At 43.3% G+C, this 20,424-nt stretch overlaps 2 protein-coding genes and 1 long non-coding RNA gene across 9 annotated transcripts in view; 1 reads left to right on the top strand and 2 right to left on the bottom strand.

Moving 5' to 3' along the window:
- Positions 1 to 20,424, bottom strand: part of ZNF75A (zinc finger protein 75a) — a 118,866-nt gene that overhangs the window by 71,344 nt on the left and 27,098 nt on the right. The window lies entirely within an intron of this gene.
- Positions 646 to 1,584, bottom strand: OR2C1 (olfactory receptor family 2 subfamily C member 1). Its single transcript, XM_015125410.3, is given in 1 exon segment — positions 646 to 1,584. A coding segment is annotated over 1 exon segment (939 nt).
- Positions 12,522 to 19,028, top strand: LOC144337871 (uncharacterized). The gene is made up of 3 exons (XR_013411503.1): positions 12,522 to 12,595; positions 16,240 to 16,505; positions 18,341 to 19,028. It is a non-coding gene; the product is annotated as an uncharacterized LOC144337871 (long non-coding RNA).

Here is a 20,424-nt window from a genome sequence, read left to right as displayed (position 1 = left end):
GTGGTAGCATGTGCCTATAGTCCCAGCTACTCAGGAGACAGAAGGATTGCTTGAGCCCAGGAGTTGAAGCCTGCAGTGAGCTATGATCATGCCACTCTACTTCAGCCTGGGCAACAGAGCAAGACTCCAACTCTTAAAAAAAGTGAAGAAGAGATAAAGAGAGATAGGCAAAGATGATGACAAATAGGGTAAAAAGATGAATTGTTTGGGTCTTCATATGAAGTTAATAGTACATCGCTTGATTTTATGGAATGATAGTAACATTATATAAGATACTGCAAGTGGGGGTACTTTGCTTAGAAAAGTACAGAATTCTGCAGAAATATAAGGCATAATAAATAACATGTGGGCAACAGAGACAGAGACAGTGAGACAGATCTGTAACAGGTCAATAACCTCTGAGCCCTCAACAACATGTCTGCCCTGCTATTGGTAGTCCACAGTAGGATTTTTGGTGAATAAGTGTAGAACATTACAAATAACACTAACCATGTTCCTGACAGCTTAGGGCTGTCAGCTTAGGGTTGTCAGGAACATGCCTTGGTTTTACCGGAATTAGTATTCTTCATGTTCACCCGGCCAGAGAGAGTTAATGAGAAACGCATGTAGAGATGAAGAGGCAATAAATAACGAAGGAGTGTTCTCTCAGCCAACTTATCTTCCTTTCCCCAGCAACCTTCTCAGTGCGCCCTTCACTTCCATGTTCCGCAGCGTGTAGATGAGAGGATTCACCATGGGCGTGACCACTGAGTAGAACAGGGAAATGAACTTGCCCTGGTCCTGGTTGCTGTTCTTGGCCGGAAGCAGATAGCCATAGCTGGCTGAGCCATAGAAGAGGAACACCACCAGCAGGTGGGAGAGGCATGTATTGAAGGCCTTTCGCCTCCCCTCTGCAGAGTGGATTTTCAGCACTGCCTGAGCAGTGAGGCAGTAGGAGATCAGGATGATGCTTAGTGGGACTGCAGTGAAGAAGGTGCAGACACCATTGAGCACAGCCTCCTTGAGGCTCATGTCGCCACAGGCCACTTTGATCATGGCAGGCACCTCACAGAGGAAGCTCTCCACCCTCCGGTGCCCACACAATGGGAGCTGCAGAGTGAATGTTGACTGGATCACAGAGTTGCCCAAGCCACCCAGCCAGGCAATCACAGCCAGCAGCCAGCAGAGCTGGGGGTTCATGATGGTGGTGTAGCGGAGGGGCCGACACACTGCCACGTAGTGGTCAAATGCCATCACCATGAGCAGGATGCACTCGGTGGCCCCCAGCCAAAGGAAGACATAGAGCTGGGTCACGCAGCCACCATAGCTGATGGTCTTGTCTGGTCCCCATAAATTGATCAGCATTTGGGGGACTGAGCTAGTAGTGAAAGCAAGGTCCAAGGAGGAGAGGTTGCTGAGGAAGAAGTACATGGGTGTGTGGAGCCGGGCATCCAGGCAGGAAAGCAAGATGATGACTGAGTTCCCACGTAGGGTCAGCTAATAGGAGAAAACGATGGCTATGAAAAAGATCATCTCCAGCTGGGGATGGTCAGATATGCCCATCAGAACAAAGCCCTTCAAGGAGCTGTCATTGGCCCCGTCCATCACTGGTTGCCTTCAGTCACTTGACAAATTCATTCAGAGCAAACTGCTGGGAGAAAAGCAAGTCAAGAAGAAGCTGTTGGCTGAGGTGGATTTGCATCAGGAATGGTCTAATAGTTATCTGGGATCCATAGTTAAGTAACAACCTATTTTTTGTTTTTTGAGACAGAGTCTCTCTCTGTCACCTAGGTTGGAGTGCAGTGGCACAATCTCAGCTCACTGCAACCTCCATCTTCCTGGCTCAAGCAGTCCTCTTGTCTCAGCCTCCCAAGTAACTGTGACCACAGGTGTGTGCCACCACATCCAGAAAATTTTTGTGTCTTTTGTAGAGATGGGGTTTTGCCATGTTGCCCAGGCTTGTCTCCAACTCTTGGGCTCAAGTGATCCATCTGCCTCAGCCTCCAAAAGTGCTGGGATTACAGCCGTGAACCACTGCACCTGGACTCCAACTTACTTTTTAAGATTGCAAGCTTTTTTTTCTTTCTTTTTTTCTTTTTTCTTTTTTTTTTTTTTGAGACAGAGTCTCACTCTGTTACCCAAGCTGGAGTGCAATCTCGGCTCATTGCAACTTCCACCTCCCGGGTGCAAGCAATTCTCCTGCCTCAGCCTCCTGAGTAGCTGGGACTACAGGCATGCGCCACCATGCATGGCTAATTTTTGTACTTTTAGTAGAGACAGGGTTTCACCATGTTGCCCAGGCTGGTCTTGAACTCCTGACCTTGTGATCTGCCCACCTCAGCCTCCCAAAGTGCTGGGATTACAGGTGTGAGCCACTGTGCCTGGCCTAGATTGCAAACTTTTGTTGTAATCCCCATCTAATGTTGGTTACACAACGAATGGAAAAGTTGATTCCATCAGAATGTCAGGCATGAGCTAACACGGAAATGAAGGAAATACCTCATGATGACAGAACCAAAAGACCCCAAGAACTGAGGGGCTCTTCAGTTGAGAACAATGGCTATGACAGGATAGAGAGAGTTGACCATTAGAAATAGATGTGAAAATTCTCAAAAGACAAATTTCAGTCAGGCATGGTGGCTCACACCTGTAATCCCAGCATTTTCAGAGGCTGAGGTGGGAGGATCGCTTGAGCTCCAGTGTTCAAGGCTGCAGTGAGCCACTGTACTCCAATGCCTGAGTGACAGAGGGAGACCCTATCTCTTGAAAACAACAGCAACAACACATTTCCCCAGCCAAGGTTTTCATACGCTCAGGGAAGGGGGAGGCAGACACATTGCATTTGGAAAAGCTCCCCAGAAATCTCTGTTAAATTTCCTCTGCTCTCTTCTACATCCCTCCCCTCTGAGTTTTACCTCAGTGCTAGATCTAGAAAGATGACGTTTGAGGAATAACATGATGAATCTATAAAATCGCAGAAATAATGGAAAGATTAAATATTGACTTATGCTCCAAATACAGAAGCTGGGAATATACAATTTAAGAGGAGGTCAATGTAGAGCAAACAAAACTTCGCTTAAGCTTAAATAAGTTTAGGTGGAAAAGGCAAAATATACAAACAGAGGTTATACACAAAGGGGTTAAATTAGTTAATGGGTAATTAGTAAGGGAAATTACAAGATTTACAGAGGAGATCCCTATCTTTTCAGGTATATAACTACTATGCCCACCTCTAACTCATCAAATAACTCTTTTTTTTTTTTTTGAGATGGAGTCTCCTTCTGTCGCCCAGGCTGGAGTGCAGTGACACAGTCTCGGCTCACAGCAAGCTCTGCCTCCTGGGTTCATGCCATTCTCCTGCCTCAGCCTCCCGAGTAGCTGGGACTACAGGTACCCGCCACCATGACCGTCTAATTTTTTTGTATTTTTAGTAGAGACAGGGTTTCACCGTGTTAGCCAGGGTGGTCTCGATCTCCTGACCTCATGATCCACCCGCCTTGGCCTCCCAAAGTGCTGGGATTTCAGGTGTGAGCCACTGCGCCCGGCCAATCATCAAATAATTCTTAACATCTCATGAGACCAGGTACAGTCTTTCTTTTTCTTTTCTTTTTAATTTTTTTAGACAGAGTCTAGCTCTGTTGCCCAGGCTGGAGTGTAGTGGTGCAATCTCAGCTCACTGCAACCTCTGCCTCCCTGAGCCAGGCCTACTTATTCTTTTCATCTAGGACTTAAGAGAGCTGAGGAACTGAGTTACTAACCTAATAATCAGCTTATCTTTCTTTTCAGAAGTTCTTCCTGAAATCCATTCGACTACTTCCTGCCAGTTCAAGTGCTCGTTCCCTTGTGTCCCTTTAGGGAAAAGAAACAGACAGGGCTGGGCACAGTGGCTCACACCTGTAATCCCAGCACTTTGGGAGGCCAAGGCAGGCAGATCACTTGAGGTTGGGAGTTCAAGACCAACCTGGCCAACATGGTGAAACCCGTCTCTACTAAAAATACAAAAATTATCTGGGCGGGGTAGTACATGATGGAAATCCCAGCTACTCAGGAGGCTGAGGCAGGAGAATCACTTGAACCCAGGAGGCAGAGGTTGCAGTCAGCTGAGATCACGCCATTGCACTTCAGCCTGGGCGACAAGAGTGAAACTCCACCTCAGAAAAGAAAAAAAAAGAAAGAAAGAGAAACAGACAGAAAGACAGTGCTCATCTTCTTCCAAAGTTGTTTGGTCTGGGGGGGAGCTGGTATTAGACAAAGTGAACAGGGATTTTCCTCCTCCCCAAATCTTAGAACTCAAGAATAAGAAATGGGGGAGTTTGAATCTTAAGTCAATTAACAATGAATGAAAGAAAAAAATGCATAGTTAATAGTAAATTTATGGAAATTGTTACTGCTAAGAGACATCACAGTAATAAGATGTCTTGGCTCACTGTGACCTCCACCTGCTGGGTTCAAGTTATTCTCCTGCCTCAGCCTCCCTAGTAGCTGGGATTACAGGCATGCACCACCACACCTGGCTCCCAAATCAGTGCCTTTAAAAAGCTATTTAACACTGTCCGTTTTCTCTCTCCTTCTCTATCTGCTATTTTCCTTTTCCCATCTTTTTTTCCCCCTTTGCCTCTCTCTCCTACATCCTGGATTCTCTAATAATCAGTCTAGGGATTGTTTATGGAAATGTACCTTTGGCCTCGAGATTCCCCCACATCCATCCGCTGTCTCCATGCTTAGTGAATCAAGTAGAGAGGGCAGGCATGGGACCAAGGAGGAGGCTGTGCTGCGCTCCTCCTGCCCGCGAACTGGGGCCACAGCTTTTAACCTCGGGGCTCTTCTGGCCCTGGAGAAACATTGGGTCTCATTTGGAAGCCTGGCTTGCTCTGGCTGACTCTGTAGAGCCCAAGGGTAGATCTCCACCCCTGCACAAGCAATAAGCACAAAGCGCCAGTGTGGCCAGAACACAGGAAAAAGCTGTCCCTGAAGAATCGACTCAGTCTTTCACCTGAACTCCCTCCCCAAACACAGATTAGTAATTGAACTAGTAATAAAAATGACAGTATTTCTTAAATAATTGCTAATTATATGATTTTATTCTTTTCACGGTGTTGTGACATTATCAAACTTAGTTCCTAAAACACTACACGATGTGGGGGGTGTGGAAGGCAGGTGGCCTTATCTCCTCTTGGCAGAGGAGTAAGTTGAACATAAAGTGGTTATATGACAGGCTCAGGGTCACACAGGAGTGACCTGACTCCTGTGATGGCTTTTCTACAGGCTATCCTATGCAGAGGAAGTTGCTCTTTTTGACTCATCATCTGAGAGCTGTCATCCTTGAGTTTTTGTTCTTTAGAGGGGCAAGGGCAGAGAAGGGGAGTCCCGCTTCTCTGGTTCCAACATAAACCACAAATCAGGGACATGAGCCTTAGACACTCACAGGGTACCCTGTGAAAAGCAAGAACTTACAGCCACTATTCAATAAACACATAACAGGTGCCTGGCAACCTGAATAGGCCACTAGATGTCACAGAAGATGAATTACCCTGAAACTACTGGCTCAGAAACCACATTCATTCAAGACACAGTCTCTAAGGGTGGAGAGTATGCCAGGTGCAGGTGGGGTACAGGGTGAGCAAGATCGGTCTGGCTCCTGCCCAGTGGGGCCCACTGTCCCGTGGGCCTGGCCCCAGCAAATCTCTCCTGATCATAGAACTGTTTGCTGGCTTGTGCTGTGTGCTGGTCACTGTGTCCAGCAGTTTATAAACATGATCACAACCACCACACCAGGCAGGTGTTATTATTCCTGTTTTACAATAGAGGAACTGAGGCTGAGAGGTATTCAGTAATTTGTCAAAGGGCAAATGGCTAGTAAACTGCACAGCCACTAAAATGAGGTCTATCTAACTCCCAAATCCATACTTATGAGAAACTGGATAATCTCAATGTCCATCAGTAGGGGAATTCGGTAAATGATGACTCCTCTATGGAATGCTGTGCTCGCTGTCATCATTGGTCTCTGCAAGACCTCTCTTAAATACTGTATTTTATTCACTTTTTCCACTTTATTCCCAGTCCCCATTCTCGTTCCTCTGCATTGCCCCATAGGCATCTAATGCATTTGGTCTATTAGTGTTTGGATAGATATGTGTCCTTTAAAAATATATAGTGTTATTTTGTGTATGTGCATGTTTTAATTTACACCAATAGCCCTCATTCTGTTTCTTACCTTTTCATAACTTTTTCACTTTGTTTGAATAGACATCTACGTTGTTAGGGATGCACTTAATGTTTCTATGCTAAATATGCATCTATCATATTCTATTTATCCATTTAATTAGAGATGAATATATAACTTGCCTTTAATTTCCACCTACCACAAGAAAATGCTATAGTGGGTGTGTGCGTGTGTGCATGTGCGTGTGTGTGTGCATGGGTGTTCATGTGTGTGCGTGTATGTGCATGTCCGTGTGTGTGCACGTGTGTGCGTGTGCGTGTGTGTGCGTGTGTATGTGTGTACTCTTTTAAGGGCTAGATCTGCAGGTTCTGATATGGAAGAACATCCTAGGCATATTGCTAAGTGATAAAAGCCAGTTGCAGAGCAATGCACATCGTATGATCTCATTTTCTGAGAAAAACCACATATATGTACATATTCGTTTGTATGCAAACAGGAAACTCTGGAAGGAAAGAAAAAAGCAGGCAGCTGATATGAGGAGTGGAGGTGTGGACTGAGGAGGGGACACTGCACTACAGCCTGGGCAACAGAGCAAAACTCTGTCTCAAAAAAAAAAAAGTATGTGTGTTGTTTGAATATCTTACAGTAAACCTGCATTACCTTGATAATTTAATTAGTTTAATTTAATTAGAGATGGATCTGGCTCTATCACCTAGGTTGGAGTGCAGTGGTGCGATCCTAGCTCACTGAAGCCTCCAATTCCTGGGCTCAGGCTATCCTCCCTCCTTATCCTCCTTAGCCACCATCCCTGGCTTTTTTTTTTTTTTTTTTTTTTTTTTTTTTGAGACAGAGTCCTGCTCTGTCACCCAGGTTGGAGTGCAGTGGCACTATCTTGGCTCACTGCAACCTCTGCCTCCCGGGTGCAAGGGATTCTCCTGCCTCAGCCTCCCAAGCAGCTGGGATTACAGCCTGGCCTCCCCTTTTATGGAAGCCGGGGGTGGTGGCTCACACCTGTAATCCCAGCACTTTGGGAGCCTGAGGTGGGCAGATCACTTGAGGCCAGGAGTTTGAGACCAGCCTGGCCCACATGATGAAACCTTGTCTCTACTTAAAAAAATACAAAAATCAGTCGAGTGTGGTAGTGGGTGTCTGTAGTCCCAGCTGCTCAGGAGGCTGAGGCACGCGAATCGATTGAACCCAGGAGGCAGAGGTTGCAATGAGCCGAGATCGCGCCATTGCACTCCAGCCTGGGTGAAAGAGTGAGAGCGACACTCTATCTAAAAAAAAAAAAAAAAAAATGAATGGACATTTTCATTAAAATCTTTTAAGTGACAAAGAGTTTAAGTTAAACATTTTTTAACATTCAGAGCAAGAAGGAACCCTCATATATCATCTAGTTTTTTTGTTTGTTTCCAATTGAGGTTGCTGGAACCCTGGGTGGCCCACTCAAGGGGACCATAGGTCTGGTTAATGGCAGACTGGACTGACTTTCTTTTTTTTTTTTTTTTTTTTTTTTTTTGAGACGGAGTCTCGCTCTGTCACCCAGGCTGGAGTGCAGTGGTGCGATCTCGGCTCACTGCAAGCTCCGCCTCCCGGGTTCACGCCATTCTCCTGCCTCAGCCTCCCGAGTAGCTGGGACTACAGGCGCCCACAACCGCGCCCGGCTAATTTTTTGTATTTTTAGTAGAGACGGGGTTTCACCGTGGTCTCGATCTCCTGACCTTGTGATCCGCCCGCCTCGGCCTCCCAAAGTGCTGGGATTACAGGCGTGAGCCACTGCGCCCGGCCTGGACTGACTTTCAAGCCAACCTCAGAGTCCAGCTGGACATACTCGCATCTCCTCTGAGATCCTCTAGACTTCATACTTTGCCTTTAAGGTTGGTTACCTTTTCCTATTCATTTATTCATTCAACAATCATTTTCTCAGTGACCCCTATGTTCCTGGCCGTGTCTTAGGTACTTGGAATATAGTCTATGCCCTCAGGGAGTTTGCAATCTGATTGTAAAGAGTCAGAACACACACACACACACAAACACACACACACAGAGTAAAGCAAAGTCTATAACATATCAAGTGATGATAAATTTTATGAAGAAAAATCAGGCTGAGTGCAGTAGCTCATGCCTGCAATCCCAGCACTTTGGGAGGCCAAGGCAGGAGGATTGCTTGAGTCAGGAGTTCAACACCAACTTAGGCAACATAGTGAGACCTTGTCTCTATACAAAAATTTAAATATTAGACAGACATGGTGGTGCACACCTATAGTCCCAGCTACTCGGGATGCTGAGGCAGGAGGATTGCTTGTGCCCAGGAGTTCGAGTCTGGAGTGAGCCATGTTGGCACAACTGCACTCCAGTCTGAAAGAGAAAGAAAGAAAGAGATAGAGGGAGGGAAAGAGGGATGGAAGGAGGGAGAGAGGGAGGGAGGAAGGAAGGAAGGGAGGGAGGGAGGTAAAGGAGAGAAAGGAAAGAGAGAAAGAAAAAGGAAAGAGAGAGAGAGAGAATGAGGGAGAGGAAGGGAGGGAGGGAAGGAAGGAAAGGGAAAGAATCCCCATGCTTATTTCTCTCTACTCCCTCATAGGCACCTACTCTATTGATGTGTTTGATATGTGATTGTTTGGATATGTATATGAATGATACATATATGTGCATCCAAACAAATATATACATATGTGTGTGTATATATATACCATGTGTATGTATATCTTTGTAAAACATATAATGATGTTTTGTGTATCTAAATGTTTTAAACTTACATCAATGGTATTGTGCAATACCTCTTATTTTATTTCTTACTTTTTAATTCACTTTTTCCCCCACAATGTTTTCACTTATGTGTTCAAAGGTACATGTCCATATTGTTGTGTGTACGTTCAGTTTCATGTTTCTAATGATCAATATGCATCTATCACATTTTATTTGTCCATTACACTAGGGATGAACATATAGCTTGTCTTTGATTTCCTACAATGACAACAATGCTGTAATTAGCATATTATATATGTATGTATATTTATACATATATATACACACACACACATACATATATGTGATAGACTCTTATTCTGGTCCATAAAGGGAGATATATATATTTTTTGCATAAATGGATAATTGACAATGCTGAATAATAGAGATATACCCAGTTGTACCAACAGGCTGTCCCAAAGGGGTTGTAGCAGTCTACAATTCCTACCAGCTATAGAGGGAGGTTCCTGATTTTCCCATGTTCTACCCAACACTTAGTATAGTCAAACATTTTTCTTTGAGACAGAGTCTTGCTCTGTCACCCAGGCTGGAGTGTAGTGGCACTGATCTCAGCTCACTGCAACTTCTGCCTCCCAGGTTCAAACAATTCTCCTGCCTCAACCTCCCAAGTAGCTGGGACTACAGGTGTGTGCTACCACACCCAGCTAATTTTTTGCACTTTTAGTAGAGATGGGGTTTCACTGTGTTAGCTAGGATGGTCTCGATCTCCTGACCTCGTGATCCGCCCACCTGGGCCTCCCAAAGTGCTGGATTACAGGCATGAGCCACCGCGCCCAGCCATCAGATTTTCTAATGTATGCCAATCTGATGGGCATAAAATGTTATCTCAACTTTATTTGCATTTCTCTGATAACTAATGAGGTTGAACATTTTCAAATAAATATATTAGCTATTTTTATTTCTCCTTCTGTAAATAGCCCATTCATATCCTCTGTTTACTTTTCTCTTCATTTTTCTGTTTTTCTTGTTTATTTGCAATAGTTCTGTTTTTTTGTTTTTGTTTTTTTTGTTTTTTTTTTGTTTTTTTTGTTTTTTTTTGAGACGGAGTCTCGCTCTGTCGCCCAGGCTGGAGTGCAGTGGTGCGATCTCGGCTCACTGCAAGCTCCGCCTCCCGGGTTCACGCCATTCTCCTGCCTCAGCCTCCCGAGTAGCTGGGACTACAGGCACCCACAACCGCGCCCGGCTAATTTTTTGTATTTTTAGTAGAGATGGGGTTTCACTGTGGTCTCGATCTCCTGACCTTGTGATCCGCCCGCCTCGGCCTCCCAAAGTGCTGGGATTACAGGCGTGAGCCACCGCGCCCGGCCTGTTTTTGTTTTATTATACTTTATATTCTATGGTACATGTGCACAACGTGCAGGTTTGTTACATATGTATACATGTGCCATGTTGATGTGCTGCACCCATTAACTCGTCATTTACATTAGGTATATCTCCTAATGCTATCCCTCCCCCGTCCCCCCACCTCACAACAGGCCCCAGTATGTGATGTTCCCCTTCCTATGTCCAAGTATTCTCATTGTTCAATTCCTACCTATGAGTGAGAACATGCGGTGTTTGGTTTTCTGTTCTTGTGATAGTTTGCTGAGAATGATGGTTTCCAGCTGCATCCACGTCCCTACAAAGGACATGAATTCATCCTTTTTTACGGCTGCATAGTATTCCATGGTGTATCTGTGCCACATTTTCTTAATCCAGTCTGTCATTGATGGACATTTGGGTTAGTTCCAAGTCTTTGCTATTGTGAATAGTGCCACAATAAACATACATGTGCATGTGTCTTTATAGCAGCATGATTTATAACCCTTTGGGTATATACCCAGTAATGGGATGGCTGGGTCAAATGCTATTTTTAGTTCTAGATCCTTGAGGAATCGCCACACTGTCTTCCACAATGGTTGAACTAGTTTGCAGTCCCACCAAAGTGTAAAAGCGTTCCTATTTCTTCACATCCTCTCCAGCACCTGTTATTTCCTGACTTTTTAATGATTGCCATTCTAACTGGTGTGAGATGGTATCTCACTGTGGTTTTGATTTGCATTTCTCTGATGGCTAGTGATGATAAGCATTTTTTCATGTGGTCTATTAGCTGCATAAATGTCTTCTTTTGAGAACTGTCTGTTCATATCCTTTGCCCACTTTTTGGTGGGTTGATGGTTTTTTTTTCTTGTAAATTTGTTTGAGTTCTTTGTAGGTTCTGGATATTAGCCCTCTGTCAGATGGGTAGATTGCAAAAATTTTATCCTATTCTGTAGGTTGCCTGTTCACTCTGATGGTAGTTTCTTTTGCTGTGCAGAAGCTCTTTAGTTTAATTAGATCCCACTTGTCAATTTTGGCTTTCGTTGCCATTGCTTTTGGTGTTTTAGACATGAAGTCCTTGCCCATGCCTATGTCCTGAATGGTATTGCCTAGGTTTTCTTCTAGGGTTTTTATGGTTTTAGGTCTAACATTTAAGTCTCTAATCCATCTTGAATTAATTTTTGTATAAGGTGTAAGGAAGGGATCCAGTTTCAGCTTTCTACTTATGGCTAGCCAGTTTTCCCAGCACCATTTATTAAATAGGGAATCCTTTCCCCATTTCTTGTTTTTGTCAGGCTTGTCAAAGATCAGATGGTTGTAGATGTGTGGTATTATTTCTGAGGGCTCTATTCTGTTCCATTGGTCTATATCTCTGTTTTGGTACCAGTACCATGCTGTTTTGGTTACTGTAGCCTTGTAGTATAATTCGAAGTCAGGTAGCGTGATGCCTCCAGCTTTGTTCTTTTGGCTTAGGATTGTCTTGGCAATATGGGGTCTTTTTTGGTTCCATATGAACTTTAAAGTAGTTTTTTCCAATTCTGTGAAGAAAGTCACTGGTAGCTTAATGGGGATGGCATTGAATCTATAAATTACCTTGGTTGGTATGGTCATTTTCACAATATTGATTCTTCCTATCCATGAGCTAAAGATGCTAAAGATCATTAGCCATTAGAGAAATGCAAATCAAAACCACAATAAAATCCCACTTCACAATCATTAAATGGCTATAATAACATATAAAATAGGAAAATAATAAGTGTTGGCAAGGATGTAGCAAAATCAGAACTCTCATACATTGCTGATAGGAAAGTAAAATGGTTTAGCCACTGTAGAAAACAGTTTGGCAGTTTCTCAAAAAATAAACAGAATTACCATATAACCCCACAATTCCACTCCAAGTTATATACCCAAAAGAATTGAAAACAGGTACTCAAATAAACATGTACATGCATATTTATAGCAATACTATTCATTTAGAAAAAGATAAAAAAAAAAAAAAAAAACAAATGTTCACCAACAGATGAGTGGATAAACAAATTGTGGTATACTGAAATGTTATAGAACATTAATCAGTCCAAAAATGAATAAAGTACTGATATATGCTACAAGGAAGATGAGCCTAAAATATTAGGCTAAATGAGAGAAGCCAGACCCAAAAGGTCACATATTGTGTAATTCCATTTATGTTTAATATTCAGAATATTTAAATCCATAGGACCAAAAAGCCGATTTGTGGTTTCCAAGGACTGTGGGGAGGGGAAAACGTTTATACCTAACAAATAAGGAATCTCTTTCAGGGTGATTAAAATAGGGGTTTTTTTGTTGTTTTTTGATTTTTTTTTTTTTTTTTTTTTTGAGACAGAGTCTTGCTGTGTCGCTCAGGCTGGAGTGCAGTGGCCCGATCTCGGCTTACTGCAAGCTCCGCCTCCTGGGTTCACACCATTCTCCCACCTCAGCCTCCCCAGGAGCTGGGACTACAGGCACCCACCACCATGCCCAGCTAATTTTTTTGTATTTTTAGTAGAGACGGGGTTTCACCGTGTTAGCCAGGATGGTCTCGATCTCCTGACCTCGCGATCTACCCACCTTGGCCTCCCAAATTGCTGGGATTACAGGTGTGAGTCACCACGCCCGGCCAATTAAAATATTTTGGAACTAGATGAAGCTAGTGGTTAAACAACATTGTGTACGTACTAAATGTCATTAAATTGTTCACTTAAAATGGTTAATTTTATTTTATGTGACTATCACCTTATTTAAAAAGTTGCCTATATTTGATTCCTGTCCAGCCCCACAGAAAACCAAAAACAAGAGAATCAGACTTCCATATCCATGATGCCCCTTGCCCCCAATCTGCCCAGCACCAAACACATGGAAAAATTTCCAAGTCATGGTTTCTACACTGGAAGATATGAGATCAAGGTGGACAACCAGCTTCCTCACCATCTTGGGTCCCCTGGCAGGAAACCTGTCCTTCCCCCAACACACAGGAAGCATCATGAGTGCCTTAAGGGAGAAATATCCCTGAGAACTGCCAGAGTCAAAGGGGGTAAGTGGAACTACCATTCCCAACCCTGAAATCTCTGCTGTGTAACTCAGTCAAAGGAGACACCAAATCAGAGTGATTGCTTGGCTGCACCATGCCGTAGGAAGTGCATTCCACAGGTCCTCTGGACCCAAACCTTAGCCAGTCTTCCCACACTACTGGGATAAGCCCTTTGGGACCTTCCCCATTCAGAAAGGTCAGTGCTCCAATCATTCACTAGAGACAAGGCAAACCTGGGCTTAAGGCACCGTCTACTGCCAAAAATGATGCAGTGACCTACCTAGGGTTGGGGGCAGCTTGTGGGGAGGCACAGGGGAGAAATAAATTCAACAGGTAAATTACAAAAAATCCCTAAGAAAACATATTCGATAAAAATCAAAGCAAGCCAGACAGAGAAGACCAGAATAAATAACTACTCCTTCAATGCAAAGACAGACAGACATCCACAAGAATCCACAGCAAACACGGAAACCTGACCTTCATGAATGGACCAAGGACGGAACCAGAACGGTCCCTAACAAGATAGCAATATGTGAGCTATCTGACCCACATTTCAAAATAGCATTTGTAAGGAAACTCAGTGGTCATCAAGATAATACAGGAAAACAATTCAAAAATGTATCAGAGAAATATAACAAAAAGATTGAGATAATTTTTTTAAAAAATCAAACAGGAATCTTGGAAATGAGAAATATACTTGCATCATTAGAGATGCTCAACAGCAGAATGGATCAAGAAGAGGAGAGACAGGCTATTTTTTTTTTGTTTTTTTTTTTGAGACGAAGTCTCGCTTTGTCGCCCAGGCTAGAGTGCAGTGGCACAATCTCCTCTCACTGCAAGCTCTGCCTCCCAGGTTCATGCCATTCTCCTGCCTCAGCCTCCTGAGTAGCTGGGACTACAGGTGCCTGCCACCACGCCTGGTTAATTTTTTGTATTTTTTAGTAGAGACGGGGTTTCACCATGTTAGCCAGGATGGTCTCAATCTCCTGACTTCATGATCCACCCACCTCAGCCTCCCAAAGTGCTGGGATTACAGGCATGAGCCACCGTGCCCAGCCAAGACAGGCTATTTTAAAATACACAGTCAGGGCTGGGCGTGGTGGTCCATGCTTGTAATCCCAGCACTTTGGGAGGCTGAGGCAGGTGGATTGTCTGACGTCAGGAGTTCGAGACCAGCCAGGGCAATATGGTGAAACCCCCATCTCTATTAAAAATACAAAAAAAAAAATGTTTTTTAATTAGCTGGGCATGGTGACCCTTGCCTGTAATCCCAGCTACTTGGGAGGCTGAGGCATGAGAATCACTTGAACCCAGGAGGTGCAGGTTGCAGTGAGCCGAGATTGCACCACTGCACTCCAGCCTGGGAGACAGAGTGAGCCTCCATCTCAAAAAAAAAAAAAAAAAAAAAAAGGCTGGACACAATGGTTCACGCCTGTAATGTTAGCACTTTGGGAGGCTGAGGTGGGTGGATCACCTAAGGTCAGGAGTTTGAGACCAGCCTGACCAACATGGAGAAACTCAGTCTCTATTATAAATACAAAACATTAGCCAGGCATGGGCTGGGCACAGTGGCTCATGCCTGTAATCCCAGCACTTTGGATGGCCAAGATGGGCGGATCACCTGAGGTCAGGAGTTCGAGACCAGCCTGACCAACATAGAGAAACCCCATCTCTACTAAAATTACAAAATTAGCCAGGCATAGTGGCACATGCCTATAATCCCAGCCACTCGGGAGACTGAAGAAGGAGAATTGCTTGAACCCAGGAGGCGGAGGTTGTGGTGAGTGGATATCGTGCCATTGCACTCCAGCCTGGGCAACAAGAGTGAAACTTTGTCTCAAAAAAAAAAAAAAAGAAAAGAAAAGAAAAAGAAATTAGGGCTGGGTGCAGTGGCTCACACCTGTAATCCTAGCATTTTGGGAGGCCGAGGAAATCAGATCGCCTGAGGTCAGGAGTTCAAGACCAGCCTGGTCAACATGGCAAAACTCCATGTCTACTGAAAACACAGAATTAGCCAGGCATGGTGGCAAGTGCCTGTAGTCCCAGCTACTCAGGAGGCTGAGGCAGGAGAATTGCTTGAAACCAGGAGGGAGAGGTTGCAGTGAGCGAAGATCATGCCACTGCACTGCAGCCTGAGCAACAGAGCAAGACTCCATCTCAAAATAAATAAATAAATAAATAATAAAGAAAAAGAAAACTACAGGCCAATATTCCCGATGAACATAAAAATTCTCAACAAAATGCTAGCAAACCAAACTCAGTAACACATTAAAAAGATCATTCACCATGATCAAGTGGGATTCAGCCCAGGGATGCAAGGATGGTTCAACTTATACAAATCAATAAACATAATGCATCATATTTACAGAACCAAGAATAAAAACCATATTATCATTTCAATAGTTTCTGAAAAAGCATTTAATATAATTCAACATCTCTTTGTGATAAAAACTCTCACCACCTAGGTATAAAAGGCATACACCTCAAAATAATAAAGTCCATATATGACAGACCCACATATTGACATAGGGAAAAATTGAAAGCCTTTCCTCTAAGATTCAGAATAAGACAAGGATACCCACTTTTACCACTTGTAAACATAATACTGGAAATTCTGACCAGAGTAATTAGGTAAAAAGAAAGAAATAAAGGGCTTCCAAATTAGAAAGGAAGAAGCAAAGTTAGTCTTGTTTGCACATGACATGATCTTATATACAGAAATACCTAAAGACTCCACACAAAGTTTTTTAGAATTAATAAACAAGTTCAGTAAAGTTGGTAGATACAAAATCAACAAAATCAACCCAGTCTGGTCAACATGGTGAAACCCCATCTCTACTAAAAATACAAAAACTAGCTGGGTGTGGTGGTGGACACCTGTAATCCCAGCTACTGGGGAGGCTGAGGCATAAGAGTCGCTTGAACCCAGGAGGTGGAGATTGCAGTGAGCCAATATTGCACTACTGCACTCCAGCCTGGGCAATAGAGCGAGACTCAATCTGAAAAAAAAAAAAAAAAAAAGCAGTAGCATTTATACATGCCAATAACAAACAATCTGAAAAATGAAAAAGAAATAAAGAAAGCAATCCCACTTGCAATAGCTTCAAATAATATATAATACCTAGGAATCAATTTAACCAAACAAGTAAAAGATCTATACAAAGATAACTATAAAACACTGGTGAAAGACATTGAAGAGTATACACACCAAAAAATAGAAAGATATTCCATACTCTGGCGTGAACCCAGGAGGCGGAGCTTGCAGTGAGCTGAGATCCGGCCACTGCACTCCAGCCTGGGTGACAGAGCGAGACTCCGTCTCAAAAAAAAAAAAAAAAAAAAAAAAAAAAAAAAAAAAGAAAGATATTCCATACTCATGTATTGAAAGATTTAAAATTGTTAAAATGACAAAACTATCCAAAGCAATTTACAGATTCAATGCAATTCCTATCAAAATGCCAATGACATTCTTCACAGAAATAAGAAATTCCTATAAGTTATATAGACCCAGAAAAGACCCCTAATAGCAAGTAATCCTGAGTATAAAGAACAAAGTGGAGACGGGCATGGTGGCTCACACCTGTAATCCCAGCACTTTGGGAGGCTGAGGCGGGCAGATCACCTGAGGTCTGGAGCTTAAGACCAGCCTGGCCAACATGGTGAAACCCCATCTTTACTAAAAACATAAAAATTGGCCAGGCATGGTTGCACACACCTATAATCACAGCTACTGGGGAGGCTGAGGCAGGAGAATCACTTGAACCCGGGAGGCGGAGGTTGCAGTGAGCCGAGATTGAGCCATTGCACTCCAGCCTGGGCGACAAGAGTAAGACTGTGTTTTTAAAAAAAAGAAAAGAAAAAAGAACAGGCCGGGCGCGGTGGCTCAAGCCTGTAATCCCAGCACTTTGGGAGGCCGAGACGGGTGGATCACGAGGTCAGGAGATCGAGACCATCCTGGCTAACACGGTGAAACCCCGTCTCTTCTAAAAAAATACAAAAAAATAGCCGGGCGAGGTGGTGGGCGCCTGTAGTCCCAGCTACTCGGGAGGCTGAGGCAGGAGAATGGCATGAACCCGGGAGGCAGAGCTTGCAGTGAGCTGAGATCCGGCCACTGCACTCCAGCCTGGGCAACAGAGCGAGACTCCGTCTCAAAAAAAAAGAAAAAAAGAAAAAAGAAAAAAGAACAAAGTGGAAGCATCACGCTAGCTTTCTTCAAAGTATACTACAAAGCTGTAATAACCAAATCAGCATGGTACTGGCATAAGAACAGACACATAGGCCAACGGAGCAGTATACAGAACACAGATATAAATTCATGCATTTATAACCCACTCATTTTCTTTTTTTTTTTTTTGAGACGGAGTCTCACTCTGTCGCCCAAGCTGGAGTGCAGTGGCTGGATCTCAGCTCACTGCAAGCTCCGCCGCCCGAGTTTACGCCATTCTCCTGCCTCAGCCTCCCAAGTAGCTGGGACTACAGGCGCCTGCCACCTCGCCCGGCTCGTTTTTTGTATTTTTTAGTAGAGACGGGGTTTCACCGTGTTAGCCAGGATGGTCTTGATCTCCTGACCTCGTGATCCGCCCGTCTCGGCCTCCCAAAGTGCTGGGATTACAGGCTTGAGCCACCGCGCCCGGCCAACCCACTCATTTTCAACAAAGGTGTCAAGAATATACAATGGGAAGGCTGGGCATGATGGCTCATGCCTGTAATCCCTGTGTTTTGGGAATAGTTTAGACTCAAGTAATCTGCCCACCTTGGTCTCCCAACATCTGCACTTGGGAGGCTGAGTTGAGCAGATTGCTTGAGTCCAGGAGTTCGAGACCAGCCTGGGCAACATGGTAAAACCCTGTCTGTACAAAAACTTAACAAAAATTAGCAGCTGGCTGAAGAGACACAAGACTGTAATCCCAGCACTTTGGGAGGCCGAGGCGGGCGGATCACAAGGTCAAGAGATTGAGACCATTCTGGCCAACATGGTGAAACCCCGTCTCTGCTAAAAATACAAAAACTAGCTGGGCGTGGTGGTACACACCTGTAGTCCCAGCTACTCGGGAGGCTGAAGCGGGAGAATCACTTGAACCTGGGAGGCAGAGGTTGCAGCGAGCCGCAATCGCACCATTGCACTTCAGCCTGGCGAGAGAGTGATACTCCATCTCAAAAAAAAAAAAAAAAAAAATTAGCCAAGCATGGTGGGGCATGCGCATAGTTCCAGCTACTCAGAAGGCTGAGGTAGGAAGATCACCCAAGTCTAGGAGGAGAAGGTTGCAGTAAGCCAAGACTGCACCACTGCACTCTAGCCTGGGTATCAGAGTGAGAGCCTGTCCCCTCCACACACACACACACACACACACAAAAGAATATACAATGGGGAAAGGACAATCTCTTCAATAAATGGTGCTCAGGAAAGTGGATATCCATAGGCAGAATAATAAAACTAGCCCCCTATCTCTCACCATATACAAAAATCAACTCAAAATGGATTAAAGACTTAAATCTAAGACCTGAAACTATGAATTACTAGAAGAAATCATGGGGAAAATGCTCCAGGAGATTGGTCTGGGCAAAGATATTTTTGTGTAAGATCTCAAAAGCACAGGCAACAAGACAAATGAATTACATCCAACTAAGAAGCTTTTGTACATCAAAGGAAACAATAAAGTGAAGAGACAACCCATAGAAAATATTTGCAAACTCTCCCTCTGACAAGAAACTAAAAACCAATAATATAAGGCACTCAAACAACTGAATAGCAAAAAAAAAAAAAAAAAAAAGAAAAAAAATCCAATTAGAAAATGGGCAAAAGATCTGAATACACGTTTCTCAAATGAAGACATAAAAATGGCCTACAGGCATATGAAAAAATGTTCAATATCACTAATCATCAGAGAAATGCAAATCAAAACCACCATGAGATATCATCTCACCCCATTTTAAAATAGCTTTAATTTTAAAAGACAGAAAATAACAGATGCTGGCGAGGATGTGGAGAAAGGGGAACCCTTGTACACTGTTGTTGGGAATGTAAATTAGTACAGCCAGTATGGAAAACTGTTGGAAGTTCCTCAAAAAACTAAAAATAGAACTACCATGTGATCCAGCAATTCCACTACTGGATATATATTCAAAAGAAAGGAAGTCAATATACTGAAGAGATATCTGAATTCCCATGTTTATTGCAACACTATTCATAAAAGCCAAAATGTGAAAGCCACCTAAGTGTCCATGAATGGATGAATGGATAAAGAAAATGTGGTGTATGTATATATATATGCAATAGAATATTATTATTCAGCCATAAAAAAGAATAAAAATCTTGTCATTTGTAGCATCACAGATAGAACTGAAAGTCATTACGTTAAGTGAAATAAGTCAAGCACAGAAACACAAACAGCACATGTTCTCACTCACATGTGGGAGCTAAAAAAGTGGATCTCATGAAGCCTGAGAAGATTAGCAGAGGCCAGGAAGGGTAGGGGGAGGGGAGGATAAAAAGAGGTTGATTAATTGGTACAAATATACAGTTAGGTAAAAAAAAATAAGAACCAGTGTTCAATAGGTCACTAAGGTGACTATAGTCAATAACAATCTATTACACTTTTCAAAATAGCTAGAAGAACGTCTGTAATCCCAGCGCTTTGGGAGCCTAAGTGAGGAGGATGACTTGACCCCAAGAATTCAAGACCAGCCTGGGCAATATGTCAAGACCCTGTCTCTACAAAAAAAAAAAAAAAAAAAAAAAAAATTTAAATTACAAATTAGCTGGGCCTGGTGGTGCACACCTGTAGTCCTAGCCACTCAGGAGGTTGAGGCAGGAGGATCTCTTGAGCCCAGCAATTTGAAATGGCAGTGAGCTGTGATTGTGCCACTACATGCAGCCTGGGCTACAAAATAAGACTCTGTCTCTAAAAAATAAAAATAAATACCTAGAAGAGAATAATTCAGATGTTCTTAGCGTAAAGAAAAGATAAATATTTAATGTGATATACAAATGGCTCTCATTTGATGTTTACACATTATATGAATGTATTCGATGATCACGTGTACCTCCAAAATATACACATATATGTATCAATAAAAAAATAAAGATTATAATAGTTCAGAAGGCAAAAAAAAGTTACCTATGTAAAACTAATTGGCTCTATCTATGTGGGTCTATTTCTGGACTCTCCAT

Source organism: Macaca mulatta, chromosome 20 (genome assembly GCF_049350105.2).
Source record: "Macaca mulatta isolate MMU2019108-1 chromosome 20, T2T-MMU8v2.0, whole genome shotgun sequence".
Lineage (NCBI taxonomy): Eukaryota > Metazoa > Chordata > Mammalia > Primates > Cercopithecidae > Macaca > Macaca mulatta.
Note: the sequence above shows the minus strand (reverse complement) of the source record. Positions and strands in the feature narration are given on the sequence as shown.